The 19,349-nt window shown below is 37.9% G+C and overlaps 1 protein-coding gene across 2 annotated transcripts; it reads left to right on the top strand.

The window, feature by feature from the left end:
* The first annotated feature begins 4,321 nt into the window (after window positions 1-4,321).
* Window positions 4,322-19,169, top strand: LOC103703679 (Metallo-hydrolase/oxidoreductase superfamily protein). Of its 2 annotated transcripts, XM_026803242.3 has the most exons (10): window positions 4,323-4,605; window positions 12,498-12,633; window positions 12,894-13,021; window positions 14,625-14,772; window positions 14,857-14,962; window positions 16,136-16,194; window positions 17,808-17,843; window positions 17,950-18,059; window positions 18,356-18,417; window positions 18,816-19,169. In XM_026803242.3, the coding sequence occupies exons 1-9, from the start codon at window positions 4,394-4,396 to the stop codon at window positions 18,411-18,413; spliced, it is 993 nt and encodes a 330-aa protein (XP_026659043.2). In that variant the 5' UTR covers window positions 4,323-4,393; the 3' UTR covers window positions 18,414-18,417; window positions 18,816-19,169. The 2 variants fall into 2 exon arrangements, with proteins under 2 accessions (XP_088572302.1, XP_026659043.2); XM_088716176.2 differs by having other exon boundaries at window positions 4,322-4,605; window positions 14,625-14,962.
* Window positions 19,170-19,349: the final 180 nt, after the last annotated feature.

Raw genomic sequence — 19,349 nt, 5'->3', positions numbered from 1 at the left:
GAAACCTGACATGGATATCCGCACGAATCTTAAAGCTGGATACCTAGAATTCCACATAAAAAGAATAAAAAGTTTTTTTTTTTTTGAAATGAATGTATTATACATAGTAGATACGAATACATAAAAAAAAAAAAAAAAAAAACTAAAAGGACAACAACTTCCGGAATGCACCTAAAAAAACCATTACTATTGTAACGTTAACTGTCGCATTTCAACTCTCTAATTTTTTATTATTTTTAATTCCTCTTAAACATAGTTCAGGCCGGATTATCTTTGGAATCTTAGTGTCTCTCTTTTTTTTTCTCCTTCACAGACCCCAATACATTTTGCTTCCTATCACTTAACTGTAAGTACATGATTTGACAATAGAAAAAATATAAAAAATAAGGCTCGAGCTAGAGATGGGTTAGATTAGATCCAAGCTTAGATCCTAATCCGACTCAACTAGGGCGAGTTAAGTTGGGCCTATTGAAAAGATTTTAGACCAATTGATTATCTAGATAAGGTCAGAATCAAGCATAACTTGGATCCGACCAAAAATGTTCTGATTTGGATCAGCCTGAATTTATAGTTGAGTCAAATATTTTACCATTATTGCATAACTAAAATATAATAATTAATAAATTAAATATGAAATCATTAAAATCTTTTAAGTTCTTAATTTGTACTATGTAAAAAAACGATAAGAGCTTTTATAGCTCATCAAATCAATCTCGGCCATCTAATTAACATACAATCCAAGATATCTTCAACTTCATCATATAAATAGTCTCCCATTTTATTTTCATGACTCTTCAATTAAAGGCTTGATTGGAAATCCTTGATGGACCCTTTTGCAGCTCAACTAAGCTAACAACTCCACCAATACTTTCAGTTAAATAAGGATTATAAGGTTCTATAACTTATTAGTTTTCTTTTCCTTCAACTCCTAACGTATATAACTATAAGGATTATAGTTGATGTGTGAACATAATTGAAAAAGTTTTATGTAAAGTTATATGCAAATTTATATGTAGATCAATAATTTGGAATTCTTATGCTTGTATGTTTTATTTATAGGTGACCAAATGCTTCATTTGTTGGAGGTATGGTTAGTATGGACACATGCTCTTCTACGTAAACCGAAGGCAAGCGCCTTGCTTTTTGAGCTTAAGAGAGAGGCAAATGACATAATTTGTTGAAGAGCTTAGTTGCAGCGCTTAATCACTGCTCATGACCTATTGTCATGTTGTATTTGAATTCCAGTAACAGTACTCTAAGACCTCTATGATGATCCTTCTCTAAGCCCAAATACACTCAAGGAGATGTAAACATCCAGTCAATATCAATCCCGACAATTGAAGATGACTTAAAACTGGATCTCTAGCTTCATTCTGGTGATAGAAATTGTTGCTGGAAATTGGACCCGGGGGCCGCCGCGAAGCCGAGGAAGGAGGAGCTCCGCTGCTACAGGGGGCGGACGGCGGTGCGCCGGCCGGCTGCGCCCTCCGCTGCGGGGGGGTGTGCAAGTCCTGCAAGGAAAACCGGTGGCCGGGCTCCCCGGCGCCGGCCCTCCGATGCCTAAGTCAGAGGGGGCAAGTATGTGGAGAGAGCAGGGAAGAGAGTATCTGGAGAAGACAGCAAGAACATTTGGATAAGATAAAGAAGACGAAGAGGATGATGTCCTCAATTGTATCTGTGCTTCCCGGCCGGTTCAGTCCCGGGGATCTGTTTCCGTTTTTTGTGTTCCTCTCCCCCCACTTGGTTCTCCCAGGTTCCCTTTTATAGGGGGGAATCACGTTACCTGGGAGGTAACCGGGGGATTTGTCCCTATCTGTGATAATTGGGCACGATTTGGCCCATTTATGGCGTAGTGGAGAACGGGGCCGAATCAGACCGGAACCAGGGAGTTGTCACGGTCGATCGGACCTGTTGGAGTGGTTGAACCGCCGGCCGTAGCGGGCCTGGGGTCTGTGGATGGTAAGTGCATTTATTACCGAATGAACCGGCGGCCAGGTAGAGCCATACGCTCTGATGGTTCAGTGATCCGGAGATCGTCTTGGGCCGTGTTCATTAAATGCCTGAGTGCATCGGAGACTTGAGGGAGTCTCATGCATTAATGGCAGGTTGTGCCGAACGCCTGCGGAGATCTTATGCCTTGATGGCTTGGAGATAGTGGCAGGTCGCAAGCCGTAGGAGTTGTCAAGTCCCTTGGACTTTAGGCGGGGGTTGAACATTTGGTAAAGGCATCGGTTCGGCAAGGGTGCCGAGCCGAGCTGGTTGCCCAATGGGGCGCCCTGTGGCGGGGCTGCTTTGAGTACTCCTGGTCGGCGCCCTTTAGGCGAGCACCTTCTAGCAGAGCGCCTTGGCGCTGTCTTTGGTCGGCACTTTCTAACCGAACAGCTTACTTTGGGTGGGGCACCTCTTGGCGCGCGCTCTGGTCGACGCCCTCTAGTCGAGCGCCTTCCTGGTCGGCATCCTTTGGCCGAGCAGCTTTCCGGTCGGCACTTCTTGGCCGAGCAGCTTTCCGGTCGGCGCTCTTCGACCGAACGCCTCCGTGGATGTATGACTTAGGGTTTTTCCCCTAACAGAAATCAACCACCATAGACAAGGAGATAGATGTGACCAAGCTTACTCTAGTCTACTATTGCAAATGTCATAATTTGGAGTCAACAGTTGACTATGCAAATTGGATACTTGGCTTCTATGGAAGGTTGTATCTACATGGAGACAATGTAAGGGCTTTGGCCCCTTTTTTTTCTTCTTCTTCATCTTCTTTTTTCTTTTTTCTTTTTTTTTTGCTTAGGGAAAGGGGAAGGAGGGAGGAAGAGACAAGTCCACCCCCGCGTAGCAGCCTCCACTGAGCCCCCACCTCGTCAGGAGAATGTTCGATGAGGGCAGAACTGACTATGCATTGGGCACGTCGGCCGTTTTTTACTCATACCCTTCCTATCTGTGGGCCCGGCCTCGTTACTCCTCTGGGCTCCAGCATGAATCCTCCGTGTGAGGCTTTGGCCCCTTTCCCTAGCAAGAAAAACCAAAAAAAAAAAACACATCCTAGTTAGTGTTTTTGTTTGTGCAGAAAAAAAGAAAAAGCAAAAGAAAAAAAAAAAAAGCTAACCACCTTGTTTTCTAAATAATATGCTCAGATATGGATGCTTTTTAACTAGTGTTGTATCATTTTCACTTTTGTTTTTTTCTAAGAAACAACCTTCTCTCACTTTTTCCAATGTCTATAGTTCTCTTTTATGTAATAAATTCATAATAGCTAATGATCTGAGCTCTGCATGATTTTTTTTTGGAGTATCATGTTCACAATGAAGGAAACTATAATTTATATAAAAATCATTGTTTTATTCTTCTGGCTATATTTTGGAAATTTGATGCTTGGCATTTAGCTTGTGAAGTTTATTTATTATAGAATTGAGTATATGAAAATTGTGCATTCTAAATGATAAGAAGATGCAGTAACAAATAAAACCATCCATATAAACAATAATCTCATTATGGATGCCCCACAAATCATGGTAAACACGAGAGTTGATGTGAGACAGATTCATGCGTTGAAGTGTGACTGTATAAAAGTACAGGACAAGTGTGGGCTCAACAAAAGCCTAATCTCCCTTCTCGTGATCAAATAAAACACGCATCTACTTTACTCTGTTCTACCATATGATGCCAACTTCCAAGTTGGACGATTCAAATTTTTCAACCTCCTCCTTATGTGACCAAGTTATATACCCATACCCGCTCTGTATTTGCTTTTGGATGGAACAGAGTGGATAGAATTAGGCTAAATAAATTAGATTGGAGGGATCAATTAAAGTTATATATACATATATATATTACACATATAAATCTTTTTTTTATTTCAAAAAAAGTTTCATAAATAGTTATATATCTTAGGTTGTGTTCGGGGCGAATTTTACCATTATCTGCATCCACTTTGAATTCGCTGCGAATGAGGTAAATTAGATATATGATGGAGCAGAATAAATTACCACCTCTAATTATGTCATATTTTCCTCTTAGGCTAAAGATTCAAGGTTTTTGTTTATTATTATTATTATTTATTTAAAAATTTTTGTTTAAAATTTTTAAAACAATGTTGAAATTATTTTATTATAAATATATTTTTTTCTTAAAAAATATTTTGAATAAAAAATACATTATAGCACGTGCCACGGTGGTGTGGGGAAGGATCCTGGAGGCTTGATGGTGGCACCCGATCGCCAATCTCTAACCTCGAATCTGGGCCGTTGAAGAAACGAAAGCGTTAGGATGCAAGAAAGTCCAGCAATCCGCGGCCAAATTCCCGCCCCTTTAAATACCGCTTCCGTTTGCCTCGAAGGCCGCCTTCCCACCCTCCCTTCTCTCTTTCCATTCCCTTTTCAAGCATCAAATTCCAAGGACCATGGAATCCAAGAACTCATCGCAAAACGGGAGCCTTTGCAAGGGCGATGGTCTAGGCCCCAACAATAGCGGATCCTCTTCTCTGATCTTCCTTGGAACCGGCTGCTCCAGCTCGGTCCCCAACGCCCGATGCTTGATCCAGCCGACGGATCCCCCTTGCCAAGTCTGCTCCCAATCGCTTTCAATCCCTCCGGAACAAAACCCTAACTACAGGTCGGATCGCCGAATCTTTCCTCTTTGTTTTCGATTGTTGGATGTTTGATTTCTTTTGGATCTGTTTTCATGGTTTGAGATTTGATCGTTGCTAGGGTTCTGTGAGTTTCTTTTGTGAGTCTGATTCGATGCCGATTTGGACATGCGAGTTGGGTGGTTTTCTTGGAGTGGAGCGTGTGATTTTAGTTATTATGAATGATCTGGTTTTCTGCGCGCTGGATTTGTGGTTTAATGGAAGGGAATTTGTGTCGTGAGACTGCGAGCGTAGTCAAAGTATCAATTTGGATACTCGGATGTTTATTATTTGAATTCAATTGGTTGTTTGGCCATGATACAGCGGTTCTTCTTGGCTATTTAATTGTTTGGGTTATTCAGTGCTTTTTGATTGTCATCACGCATGCACTCTAATAAGAGGTGAGAGAAACCGGTCTGCGCGAGAGAATTTCTCCTTTGCCTTTTCTTATAAAACCTAATGAATGTAGGTTTCTGCAATGCCCCATGAAGCATCTGTCCTTTCCCCCTCCTCTCTGTAATCTTACTACTCCCCCTCTCTGCCCACCACCTTTTTTTATGCGAAGAGCAATGCAGTGTGACACATAAAAGTTACAGATGTGGAATTCTGCTATTATTCTCTTTTTAATCGGTGCTGTGCAGCCTGCAAAGCTACAAGAGAGTTACCATCAGTTGTATAACTTTTCCTTTGTTTGATATTTCTATCACTAAAATATTTTTCATTATAAATTCTCTGAATCAGGATTCCAATGCTCTCCCAGCAATCCCACCACATTTCTTGGTTTGTACTCAATTAGCCACATATTCATCTCTTTCCTCCTATATCATCAATTACCCACTTCTCTTTTTTATTCTTTCTTGCTCTTCCTCTGCATTCCTTAATTACTCAGTTATCTCACTTTTTTTTTTCCTGTGGCGACTATTGGTTTTTCTTTTCCAACCTCAGTAAACGACAAGTGCTTCGTCTATGAGGGTTCTATAGGGTTTGAGTTTACAATAATTGCAGCATTTCACCACAGGATGTTCCTGAATTCTTTCTCTATCTTATTGATAAAAAAATGTCTTTTCTATTCCCTCAGAAAATACCTCCTTTCTATTCCTTCTGAAGCTTTATTTATCCTATTTTGTTATGTTTTCAGAATAAAGGTTATGTGGTGGGAGAAAGCTAGAAAATCATACAACTATTGGAAAAAAAAAACTAATTTGGAATAAAAAATGGTTGTGCATTGTTTCCATCTGTTATTACTGATGATGAACCTAGATCCAATTTTTAAGCAATGGATTTAGATATACACTAAAGTAAACATGGCAAATGTGACATTATTTTGTGTGATTTTGAATGAGATTATTATTTGAACAATAGTAGCATGTTATGCCATCTGAAATCCACAATAGCGTATCGAGTTTATTGGTTACTAGAAAGAAATTAGTCAAAAAAAGAAAATAAATAGTTGTCTTGACCAAAATCCACATTTTAAATCATCATTGAGAAGACTCATAAGATTGAGATTCAGGCTTTTTATAAATGGGCAGGACAAATTCTTTCATTCTTTGCGTAATGTTCTTTCATTCTCTATGTAATGCACAATGTTCACATTTTCACCTCACTCTTATGATTTCATTTATGGGCTTGGTGACTGTTTATGCCTGCATAATTGAGCGGAGCTCAGATAATTACTTGAGGTTTGCTAGATTCTGATTCTTGTATTAATAAGAAGTGTCCCAAACGAACTGTAGTTGATTTTACTCATTCGAGCATATGCCCTATGATGCTTGTATTTTATAAAAGTCAACTTAGGTCTGGCTGAGTTAAATACATCACACCTCTTTATTGAACTTAATTTGTAGGGGATGCTTCAGTCTGTTCAATTTTGATCAAGTGGGTGAGGTTATGTTGGTATTGGGCTGTATTATACAATTTAGATTCAAATATGATTCATTTATTTGATGGCTGGGTCCTGCTCATGTTAGGTTAGGTTTGAGTTAAACATGCTAGACCTGAACTTTTGACTTGGTTGGAGCTTGAAGTCTCAATTTCAGCACCATACCAGTCCCATGGGTCCAGACTTCAAAGGTTTGCTTTGACTAAAATCATGCAGGGCATGATATCTAGGTTTACCCAAACCACTTGCACTTTGACTATTTTCCATATAATGTTAAAGGACTGACCAGATTAAATCATTAGTTTGATGTCTGGGTGGCTTTATTTTTTTAATGTTCATGGTACAAGTTATTTCAGTCCATTATGGTTAGGTTATGAGTGGGTCGGATTAATTCCAGCTATTAGCTTACCCATATGCAACTTTAGACTAGCTTCAAGCCCATGTTTTGTACGCAGATACCAACTGGTTTGATGAGATGGCTTACACTTCCAACCCAGTTCAGGTTGGGACTGTTTTATCAGCTAGCCCAAAAATTTGACTAACCTTTTGTCATCTATAATCAAGTCAGCCTTAGACTTGAGTGGTTCACTCTAATATTGCTAGAGAAGTGTTCAATTTGATAGGAGTTTGAGTTTAGGTTTTGGATTATATCATAAGCCATAAGTATAGTTTGGAGTAGGACAGTTATTGATTGATCGATGCCAATGGTGTCTGTTCTTCCCTCTTTTTTAATGCACCCTTGTGCTTTGCATGGGTCTTTAGCTTATGCTTGTGCGGGTATGGTTATGATTTAGAATTTAAGGTAGTTGCTTCTTTGAATAAAATTTAATTTGATTCTACAGTTGGTAGCGCTTAACCGTTTATCCCTTTTAACTTGATTTAACCTATTGTAGGTCGAATTTCATTACCTATTTAATAAAATGGCCATGTTCGTATCTGACTTTTTTTGCCCATTTAATAAATAGGTCGGGTTTGCGTTGATAGATTTTTGATCTATCCCATATCCAACCCAACCTATATCTGGTCCAACTCGTCCCGATTGTCACCCCTACTTTATTCTTATCTTACTTTATATTGTAATCATCTTAGGTCCTTGTAGGGTTTTCTTAAGAGAAACCATTTACCTGCATTGTTTCCTATCTGTCTAGTGAGAGGCCTAGTGATGTAACCCCTAGGGTAGAATTACAAGAGGGTTACAAGATTTAGTCCATATGATGTACAATTTAATAAAATGAAGGCTTGTTATTTAGGATTTCAAAATCTGCAAAGCTGAAAATGAATCTGGGTAGTAGATACCAAAATTGGGTTATGCATCAAACTAAGGTTTCTAGTTGTTAAGACTATAATTCGGAATCAAAGCAATAGGTGTACAAAGCCTTATATGATGTGGAAAGATATGTTTGCAAGAAATCAGATCAGACATACTAGCTGTTTTGAAGTTGTGTTAATTGAAGAGCCTATACTAGGAGAAAAAGAAGGGTGTCTAGTGTTGGGGGGCGGATGGGGGACTCGGGACTTTAGTCCTACATTGGAAGAGTAGCGGAAAGGATTGTGCCTTATAAGGAGGGGCCACTCCTTTTCTTCCATAGGGCCCTTTTAAGAAGGACAAAGCCGTGAAGGGAATATTGCCCATTAAGAGCTGCACACGACACGTGTCGCGCGATACGTACGTACTTTCCCAAAGAGGACAATATTTCTGGTCGGGATGCAGTCACTTTTCCGTTCTAACAGATGGCGCTAGAGGAAGGGCCCCGCCAAAACTTTTCCGCACGAATCATTCCCGCTGAGGGGGGGTAGTGTTGGGGGGCAAATGGGGGACCCGGGACTTGAGTCCCACATTGGAAGAGTAGCAGAAAGGATTGTGCCTTTTAAGGAGGGGCCACCCCTTTCCTTCCAGAGGGCCCTTTTAAGAAGGACAAAGCCGTGAGGGGAATATTGCCCATTAAGAGATGCACACGACACGCATTGCGCGATACGGACGCACTTTCCCAAAGCGGACAATACTTCTAGTCGGGACACAGTCACTTTCCTGCTCTAACAGTGTCCATGTTTATATGGTCAATGCTTTGATTTAAGGTTGGGCAGTAGGCTTTAGATCTCAAGGCTGTTATTCAAAGAACAAATGGTGTGTAGTCAAATTGCATATGTCACGGCATATACAAGATAAGAAGATGAGGACCATGCATGCAGACATGACAATAATAATGTTTACTGCCATGTTTTGACAGGGACATGCTATGGCAACATTGACACAGATAGAGTGCAGTAGGGACATGGCTTGATGGGTGGATCACATATCTCATGATAGCTTATGAAGCAAAAGTAAGCCACATGTCTCACTCATGCTGGTCCTGTGTCTCACCCTGAAAAAAGGAACAGAAAGAGTCACCCCATGTTTTTGCTTTCTCCCTTGCTTTTGACCACCATGTCCTACCTAGTTCAGATTTTAGCTGACAAAGAACCTTAGCTGGGTGGGTGAGAGAAGGTGGGGGGGGGGGGGGGGGGGGAGGATCTTGGAGATAGTGCTTGGCTTCATGTAGTTTTCTTGTCATCTCCTAGCTTCAAGCATTCCTCCCTCCCTTTAAGCACTCTTATTTTTTTTCCCTCTTTCTTTCTAATCCTCTAACTTTCATCTTTCATATCTCCACAAAAGCAGGAGATAATGTTGCTTTTTAAAGCTTAGAATGTGCTTGAAATACGTGTAAAACCTACTGTTTTGTAACTCTTGGGGGAAACTCATGGTGGTTAAGGTTACCCACTTTTTAGATATATTTGAGGGTACACAATAAGGCTCCATCTGCTCAAGCTTTGTCAACAAAGCCCCATCTGCTCCTTGGCTAGAACTTGCCCCCAAGGGGGTTGACCATGGGATTAATACCTATCTGAAGCAGCTACGCGATTTTGTTTTTGCTTATCTTTTGGGATGTATTTGCTCTAGACCTTTGTAATATATACGGTGTTCCTGAAAAAAAAGGCACCAAGCCTACACCATAGTGCATTCTTTAAGGCAATAAGAAAAAAAGAACTAAAAAATCAAGCTTGAGATTATATGGACACCATAATTCACTCAAACATAAATCCTATTATGATTAAAGATCAGAAATTATGAATTTTAGTTGCATAAGAATTATTCAATTTATTATCTTATATCACATCAGTGTACTAAAATACAATGCATGCTGCCATATGCAGATGTGATCACCTGACAGCACCACATTTCTTCCTTGCTATTATTTATGGTTATTATTATTATTATTATCATTTATTATTTAATGCATTTTATTCATTTTAATTATTTAAAAATACAAATCATCTATGCAGCCCACAAACCACATATCCACTATGCAATCCTGTGCATGCTCCTACTCTGCAGTTGCCTTTTAAAACACTATTTTTTCCCTACCAACCATGCATGCAAATAGGTTTAATGCTTCCCACATACAATGTGAACATTTATTCTCTTTGCTACAAAATCTAATGCATATCTTTTAAATGTTAGATGATATATAAACATTTTGTATTCTTGAAATTCATATGTATGGAATATTTTATTTCCTATGTAAACTGGCAGTCTAAGATATTATAACATCTTTTAGGAACAGAAAAAAACTGATAAAATGCTATCCATTATCAAATACTTATTTTGATAACTCTAGACACGACCAATTCAATAGAAATATATAAACACTAAATTGATTAAAAATAGGAAAGGAAAAACAAGAAATCTATCTTATAGATTGATCTGATATAAGGGGTGTTGACTGTGGTATAGAGGATGTCAAAAAGAGACAAATAGGAAAGTACGCCACAACCTAACTATAGCAATGGGTGATGGTGGCTTGGGAAGTGGGATTTTTTTTTGGGGTGGAGGGAGGCAAAGGTTGACACTTGGAAGCAACTCGGTTTGGGGATCGCTAGCCAAAGATTAGCACACAATGCCTCGAAGTTGAGACTTGGTGTTTGGCACTTGTGTGTGGCTCTTGACGCTCCCATGTTCCATGGCTGATGCTCGAGACTAGGGGTGGTAAATGATCTGAACAGCTCGGGTTCAGCTCGAGAAAAGCTCAGTTTAGTCTAAGACCAAAGCTAGACAAACAAAGATTGAACCAACAATCTAGGCTCAATATTAATTTCAAGTCGAGCCAAAAATATACCTGTTTTGATCAATGTCGGCTCAATTAGGCTCAAAAATAAATGTCATATATATTATATATGTTTAGATAGTGACTATTGGATAAGATCCAACGGTCCATAGTATTAGGACCATTTCAAGCTTGAATGTTTATTTAGTTTTGAATCCATTAAATGTTAATTCAGGTACGGAAGCTTGACATCAAGCTTGAGTCAAGGGTTAATTCAAGCTTTAAACAAGTTTGTCTTAAGTTTGAATTCATTTCTAGCTTGATTTAGCATTTCCAAGCTGATCAATTAGGCTCATGTTTGGCTCAATTCGAAATTAAGCTTGAAATTGTAGTAAACAAATCAAGCTTGATCTTAACTTTCAAGCCAAAAATTATTTTTCAGACCTAGGCTCTATCAAGGTTGGGTCGTTTACACCTGTACTCAGAGACAAGCTAGAGATAAGGCAAAGCTTCAAATCAAAGGAGAAAAGGGAAAATAAATGAGTCAATCAGGCAAGATGGCTAGGTAAGTCAAGTGATATCGGTATTTGAATAAAACCTTCAGATATGTGAATCCATATCCCCAGAAAATGCTAATATTTGGAGATTCATATCTGAAATATTTTGTAGGTCTCTATCTGAATCCATATCCAAATCTGGGCCAGACAGACATTTGTACTTCTGAATCCGACCAGATTTGGATGTGGAATTGTATTTGGTCAGAGTACATCTGACATGTTTTCAGCCCTATTTCTGGCACCATCCCATTTTCTTAGTCTTTCATATTGTTTCAAATGCAAGTGTTAGATGCCCTGATCAAAAGATTCTCAAAATGTTGTCTGAAAGTTCAACTACTGCTTAATGCCCTTTATTGGACAACCTTAATGAAAGTCCAAACACATTGCGCGAAAGCTGAGATGAAACTATTGTTCAATCTGCACCTTATAAACTGGTTATGGATGAAAGTTTTTAAAACTTGCATGCATTCATATTTTGCGATAGGAGGATTCTAACATATAGTCCTCTTGGAACATTCACATGGCAAGACAATAAGTGTTTTTTGTGTGTATACCCATTTGCCTAGTAGGTCAAATCTATTGGCCTAATGCTGCAAAATGCAGATGGATTATTAATCTATGTATTATAAGATTATATTGAAGATGATCATAAGATTTAAAATTGCATTATCATTTTATACTATTAGGTCATCATTTAAAGTAACATTTACCCCCTATGCTAAATAGGTCTGTACATGGTATTGTCCGGTCCATGAAACTGAGAACTAGGAAAGCCATCAAGAGGGTTAAAGCATTATAAGTTGCTTTAGCATTACATAATATATTGAATAATCATATTGTTTTATTGTTATTACTAATTTACTATTATTACTATTAGACTAGCATTTGGCATGTGCAATTCATGTGACAGATGCCTTCAGTATGCAGACTGCAATGATTAGTGTGCTTCATAGAAATGGTGGGTCACATCATCATTCATGCTTGTCAAAAGCAAAAGGTGCCATCAAGGTGACAAGAGCCCCATATTGTCCTAGGGGTGGCAATCAAGTGGCTGTGTTGGGCTTTACTTCATAAATCAAGGTCCATAGAGCTTTAGCTAGACTCGATCTGCCAACCCACAATCGATTTTCCTTATTCAAAATTTGTTTTATTCATTGAAAAATAAGATTTGATGCATAGATTCAGTATTTTGGGAACAATTAAGAGACTTGGAAGGAATTCTGTGCCATTGGCTTATAATGATTCAGGCTGGCGTGTCTAAGAAAAATAGCTCTCTGTGATAGTTTAACTATAGACACCTTAATGTGGTATCTGACTATCATTTGCTAATGACTGTCCGATTTTTTTTTTCCTTATAGGTGCAATACCTCCCTTCTGATTGATTATTGTCAAGGTGATGGTGTACATGAATACATCTTGATTGATGCTGGAAAGACTTTCAGAGAGCAAGTTTTGCGATGGTTCACTCACCACAAGATTCCCCGGGTGGATTCTGTGGGTATTATTATTATAAATTTCTTATCATGTTATATATTTCTTTCTTATTATATGGTAAAGTCTTGTTTTCCCATTATTTAGCTTCAAATTAAAAAAAAATGAATGTTTGTGTGATTTCATGCTCTTTATTGCTGCTGTCATGTGTCTAATTTTTGCGTATACACTGATTAAACAAAATGCAGAGTGGCTAGAACCAATCCTGTACTGATTACAGAACGTCTTTTATATGAAGCTGAAACAGTTTTGATTTGCTGCAGATCATTTTGACCCATGAACATGCTGATGCAGTTCTTGGTCTTGATGACATTCGTGCGGTACAAGCACATAGTTCTACAAATGATATCGATCCCACTCCTGTTTATCTTACCCAGTATGCAATGGACAGGTAGATTTTTATGTCATTAAATAATTTTCATTAGTATTTTTAATGTTCAACTGGCTTGCAAGTATCATCCTATATTACTATAAAAATCTAGTTTACCATGTTAATTTTTGAAGGTAGCTTATTCTATGTACAGAAAAAGTTTGATAACAAGAAGAAAGGAGTTATCATGGGAGTGGAGTTTTCTTGTGATTTGATGCATTTCATGTCGAAGAAAGGTCCATTATCTGTTCATATTTATCTTAATATAACAAGCTTATCAGCACCTTCATTTGTTGCTCTTAGGTTGCTACTAAATCTGGTAAGGCTATCTTTAGATTTCACATAAAATGAGCAATATATTTTGAAGCTTTCTGCAAAACATACAAGAATGAATATCTAGAGCTCTTAGTGGAACATTTACCCGACAATAGTGAAGAACCTAGAAGGAAATTGAAGTTGATTTAAAAGTGGATCGATGTTTAGTTAAAGACAATCATGCTGAAGTTGTCTAAAGTGAAAAAGACCCAAAAACCTGATAAAAGAAAGGCGCTGGAATTATGTGATCCATATCCAACTGCCTCTAGTGGGTATCAAACAAAATTAGGACGTTTCTATGACAAGCAAGACAACTAATAATAGAACATTCACTCTCTTCTGTTTGGATGATGTCATCGGCCCACCTTTGTTGTCAATGAGAGGTATGATTCCTGTGATGCTATAATTTTTAGCCAAGGAATTTATCTAATGTCTAAATACTAGAGCCCCCCCCCCCCCCCCCCCCCCCCCGCATGCTAGCAGCAAAGTTTATCAATTGACAAAATATGGAATGAATGAAACCTTTTCTCTTTTGAGAATATAATAAAAAATTGAAGTGAGCTGTTTTTGACATCGCTTAGTAATATCTTTTTTTGACACCATTATAAGGATAAAGAAAAAATCGCATTTGCTTCTTTTTTTTCCTTGACCAGCAGCCACAAGTATCAGTGTTCTCTCTGTCTGGCTTATATTGGCCTATAGTCCAATGTCAGAGTGGATTTATTGGCATGCGAGAAAGTTGTAGATTTATTACTTGATATGAAAAAATGTGAAATTTTATACATTAACTCTCTTGTGGATGATTTAGTTGTAAAGGTTATTACTGAAAGATTTTACATTCGGAATCTTTTTTACCATATCTGTCATTGAAAATTTACTAGCGAGGCAAGAAGTGGATATTAAGGATGATGATTTGAATGAGTTCAAATTTGGAATGCTTTTTTTTTAAAAGTTCTAGATAAGAGAAGCATATGAAGGACTTAGTAGATATGAGTGAATCTTTAGAAATATTCAACATATTATGGGACAATGGTATTGTTATTACCTGCTTCGTTTGTATTGTTTCAGTGGGCATGGCTTGCATGCAAATCATTACCCATCAATTAACAAGGTCATGAATCTGCGTGATAAAAAGTAGTTAATACTATGATCATTGAGCTGGGAATTTCTTTGCAAGTAATCCTTGTTAGTAGTGTGATAATTGATGTTTTTTGACTCCACTCATCATTACTCTTCATGTTACGAAATTACAGCATGATATTCAATCCCCTTATCTTTATTCTGACACATGTTTGCACCTTGGAAACAGTATCAAAACAAAATTCCCATACTTGATTAAGAAAAAATTAAAAGAAGGCGAAGAAGTGAGGCGCGTTGCTCAACTTGACTGGAAGATAATTGAGGGCCACTGTGACAAACCATTTATATCATCAGGCCTAGAGTTTGTTCCATTGCCAGTTACTTGCTCAAATTTCAGACCCCATAATATTCTAACTTGTTTGTCATCCATCTATTTTGTTAATTTGTATTTCTGTATGCAGGTAATGCATGGAGAGGATTACATTTCCTTAGGCTTCCTTTTTGGGCGAAAATCAAGAATTGCATATGTATCTGATGTTTCACGTTTCCCAGCTAGCACTGAGTATGGTATGCATTGTTTATTCTTTTTCTTTTTCCTTTTGGCTTATTCACCGCTTAAAATGTTTTATGTTCTTATTTATCTATATATATATATATATACGCAAAGTTTCAAGTACATAATTTAACGGTTGCCCCATTTTATTGCTTTGATAAATGATTTAAGTACCCTAAGATGAATTTGTTAATGGAAGAATTTAGGTAAACCATATATATGGGTCAAAGTTATAGTTGCTTGGAATTCGGCAATGTAGCGTGGTAGGTTATTGATTCATTTCGAGTCAGAAGAAAAAACTTGTGGAGCTACTTGACCATAATACATGCTAATATGAACTGGTCTGGTCGAGTTCAGTGTGGCAAAAGATCCTTGAGTTTCAGTACTTTAATCGGTGGAACCCAAATTGATTCTTGATTTATAAGCATTAGCAAAGGAGATGCAAAGGCATAGAAGCTGATTCTTAACTATATCCTTTGGAAGTTTTTGTTGCCCGGTGAATGTGCTGAATAGTCTCAAATGATTTAGGCCTCACAACGAGATTCCTTATTTTATTTATTATTTCATTTTATTTTCCTTTGGGCATAAATCTTGGTGAATGTGACTGGTTTTCTGTTGGCAAGCATGTCTTGATGTTTGTTATGAAATTACCAAAGGGTTTTGTTCATTATCCTTTGCCACCATGCTGTTGGCTGCTCTTCCTTCATGCAAACTATCTTGGCATCTCTGAACGACCCAAAGCTTTCTCTTTCTTTTTATATTTTTCCGCTTTGGCTTTTATGCTCTTCTTGTTTACCATCAATCACCTTTCTTCAAGAACACCCACCTTTCCCTTTGAAATCGGCTTGCTAAAGACTCTTAACTGAAACTAGGATTCTTATGCACTGATTGAGGACATCTACTTTGACCGGTATGTTCTCTTGCATCGACAAAGCTTCATAGGAACATTAAAACTGTTGATGGACCCTAGTCAAACTGTTGATGAAGTAGGAAAACCACTTATGTGCTGGTCATCTATTGACTAAAATATTTGTGCCATAATATTCATAGGTTGAGCAAGTCATAAACTGAGGCCAGTATATCAGACTTAACCTGATATGATCAGTTCTTTGCAGCAAGTATTTAAGTAGCATCTGCATTAATCTCTTTTCCTATATCTGCTTCTTGATACACTTTTATTTCTGCAGTTATTTCAAAGTCTGGAGCAGGACAGTTGGATCTTCTCATCTTAGATACATTGTACAAGGTCAGTTGGTGAAATATATTGCTTCATTTTCTTTAATTTTTTCCAGAAAAACTTGGTTTTGCTTCACTACTCTTTCCTTCACCTTCCTTGCATTAGTGACTGCATAACAAATTTGACAGTCTTACTTAACTTTTGCAATTTTATAATATTGGAGTTGGTTTGCTTTTTCCATCCTCATTCGCTTTCCTTAAATTGTCTGAAAACCTTATATTAAAATTAAGCAGAGTGAAATTTGGCAGTTATTTTCATATAGCTATTCAAAACATCTCAAACTCTTTGCAGATGGTTCTTGCCAACTTCATTGAACTGTCCTGCTTGACCTTTTTTTTTTGTGTGCATGTGTGCTCCCTGAGCCAACTTCAAATTTTTAGTCAATTAAATGAGTAGCAGATATGAACAAGTTTCATTTGCAACTTCCTGATTCTAGAAATTGTTTCTGGCAGTTTGTACTGGACCACGTTTTTCACAGTTTGAGCTATATATGCTGATTCTTGACAGCAATAGAATATAGCTACTGCTAGAACTTGCTGACACTGTTTTACATTGTAATTTTCCACTCATCATCTACTAATCCTAATTATGTGAAATAGCAATTTTGTTGTAGGATTATATCATTGGCAAGTAAATACTGTTTTCCGTTAATTGATGATGTTATGCTGACTTCTTTAGACTGAATTTGCATTATTACAGCCTTCAAGAGAAATGGTCTAACTGTATGTTGTGCAAAATAACGGCTGGACTTCAGATAAACAACACACAGCAGTCTTAGGCATAGTTTAAGAAAGTGATTCATTACAAATCCGAGAATGTTTTATTAGCTTGTTTTGCAAACAATGTGTTAATCGTTAGTCAACAACGTGCTGCTTTTTCCAGTCAATTTCCTGTCTTGTTCTGTCATCTGTCATCCAGTACAAGTTTTAAAAACTTGATCAATGTGAACTCAGGAAACTTAATGTTCAATTGAGCCTCATTTTTATAATTGCATTTTGAAGTTAGACATTCTGTGTACTAACTAGAGCTGATCAAAATCCAAGCCAGGCCGGGCTCTACAACAGAAATTAGGCCCGATGGCTATGCCCAGGCCCGGCCCGGCCCGGCCCGACTGTCGGGCTTAAATTTTTGTCCAGGCCCGACCCGACTTTATAAATCTGGTTCTAAGCCCGTCTCGCCCGACCCGACCCGATAGGCCCGATCCGACAGGCCCGATTTTTTCTTTGTTTGGAATATGGAAATGGGCCAGAATGGCCCGATCAGGCCCAGCCCGTTTTTTTGGTCGGGCTGCTTTTCTTGCCCAGGCCCGACCCATGGGCCTTTTTTTAATGCCCAAGCCCGAAAAATTCCGGGCCGGGCTGGGCGGGCCAGAAGGCCCGTGATCAGCTCTAGTACTAACATAGGTACTGTTGGAGTCAGTTTTTCTTCAAAAGATCTCAATATGTTTTTGCTACAAATCATGAATATATTGTAACAGAGAAACTATTTGTGATTTTGTTCATTTATTTCTGAGGCACCAGAATGAAATTGGGATGAAATATACTTTTATGAAATCTTGACAATCATAAGTTTTTGGTACAGATTACTCATATTCTAATATAATATATTTCTTATTTGCACAGAAAGGCTCTCATAATGTACACTTCTGCTTTCCCCAGGTTAGTTTAGTTTGTATTGCAGTTTTTCATCAATTATAAACCATTATGGGCGTATTAAATTTGTAATTTTGGACTGGATTTGATGTAAATATGTCCCTTTTATTAGGCTCTTGATGCTGTTAAGAAGCTATGCCCCAAACGGGCGCTGTTAATCGGAATGACTCATGAGTTTGATCACCACAGAGATAATGAGGCACTTGCTGAATGGTCTAGAAGGTAAATAATCATCTTGTCTTTTAGAGAATAAGTTAGCTGTTTAAAAGCCAATATTTGCAAACTTAATCTAACATGAGCTCTTCTGCTCAATTCTAGATAGGTCAAAATTATAAGACTGTAGTCCCTGATCTGGAAAATCTGCATTCACATAGTGCATAGAAATTCTTCTACCAAAGAAAACAATCGACCTGTAGTCTTTTCCACATGGCATGCCCAAATTGCTTTTATTTTTAAAGTTCTCAAATGTCTTCCTGGTTGAGAATCGCTATCTGAACTGGAGTATTTCTTTTGCTCAGAGAAGGGATCCCGGTGCAGCTTGCTCATGATGGTTTACGGATCTACATAGACTTGTAATAAGGTATGAGCACTGTATTTGATTTAATATGCTTCTTGACACGTTACTTTGTTATCTACGATTAAGCACCATCTTTTTAAAGAAAGTTTAACAGTAGCAAGGAGTCACCAATGAAAGGGGCTACTCCCTATTCCAGTTCTGCTCAATTTGATACCGACCCTACCACTCATAATGTGTTCTTTTAACAAGTGGTTTGCATGTCCCTTTGGCAAGGAGGTGTAACATTGATATAAACTGGGGTACGGTATCAGTGATTTAATGATGTGAACTTGGTTCAATCTGCTGTTATATCAGTGTCACCTGCAGCGACAGATTACTTTGTTAAATATCATTTCTGACTGCTATTTTTTTCTTAACATACGGCAGGCTACTTGATTTTCTTATCCTTTTTCAATTAACAGGCCTAACTGCAAAGACTGTATCTGGATAGCTGCATTGCAGAGTGCATTATTTGTTATAGAAATTATTGGCTATCCGATTTCTTTTAAATCTTGATTGAATGGGCAATACAATTCTTCCATGGGAACTGCTGAAGTATGTAAGTGTGAAAGATGTTCCTTTGTGCAACAGGGGAAAAGAAAACAGTGAGCCAAGCAACTAATTGTTGGTACTCATTTTTAATACATGTGTCTTAGAAGCATATCATATGATCTTCCATAGGGATTGTATCTATAAAATCCAATGTCTTTGTCTTCATTATGATGATGTATTTTTATAGCAAGTTTGCAAATAAACATTCAGACATATTTAGGTTATTGATTGGTGGCTTCTGAGGTACCAAATGTTTGTTAGCATGAAGACCATTTTGTTTACCTCGTTTGACATAAATAACCTATCAAGATGTAATGTGGAAAATAAAATTTTAGTGCCTGCCTGAGAAAATCCGGCACGATTGGCCTTGATTGTTTTTCCCCTCTCCCTTCCCCTGTTCTCTG

The sequence above is a fragment of the Phoenix dactylifera genome, chromosome 1 (assembly GCF_051530095.1).
Source record: "Phoenix dactylifera cultivar Ajwa chromosome 1, Ajwa_hap1_PhDact_Kaust_v1.1, whole genome shotgun sequence".
NCBI classification, from domain to species: domain Eukaryota; kingdom Viridiplantae; phylum Streptophyta; class Magnoliopsida; order Arecales; family Arecaceae; genus Phoenix; species Phoenix dactylifera.
The sequence above is the reverse complement of the archived record's forward strand: the minus strand, read 5'-3'. Positions and strand labels throughout refer to the sequence as shown.

Coding starts and splice junctions, on each gene's coding strand:
- LOC103703679 (XM_088716176.2), top strand. CDS start 4,394: ATGGAATCCAAGAACTCATCGCAAAACGGGAGCCTTTGCAAGGGCGAT. Junction 4,606..12,497: donor GAACAAAACCCTAACTACAG/GTCGGATCGCCG, acceptor TTTTCCTTATAG/GTGCAATACCTCCCTTCTGA. Junction 17,844..17,949: donor TACACTTCTGCTTTCCCCAG/GTTAGTTTAGTT, acceptor CCCTTTTATTAG/GCTCTTGATGCTGTTAAGAA.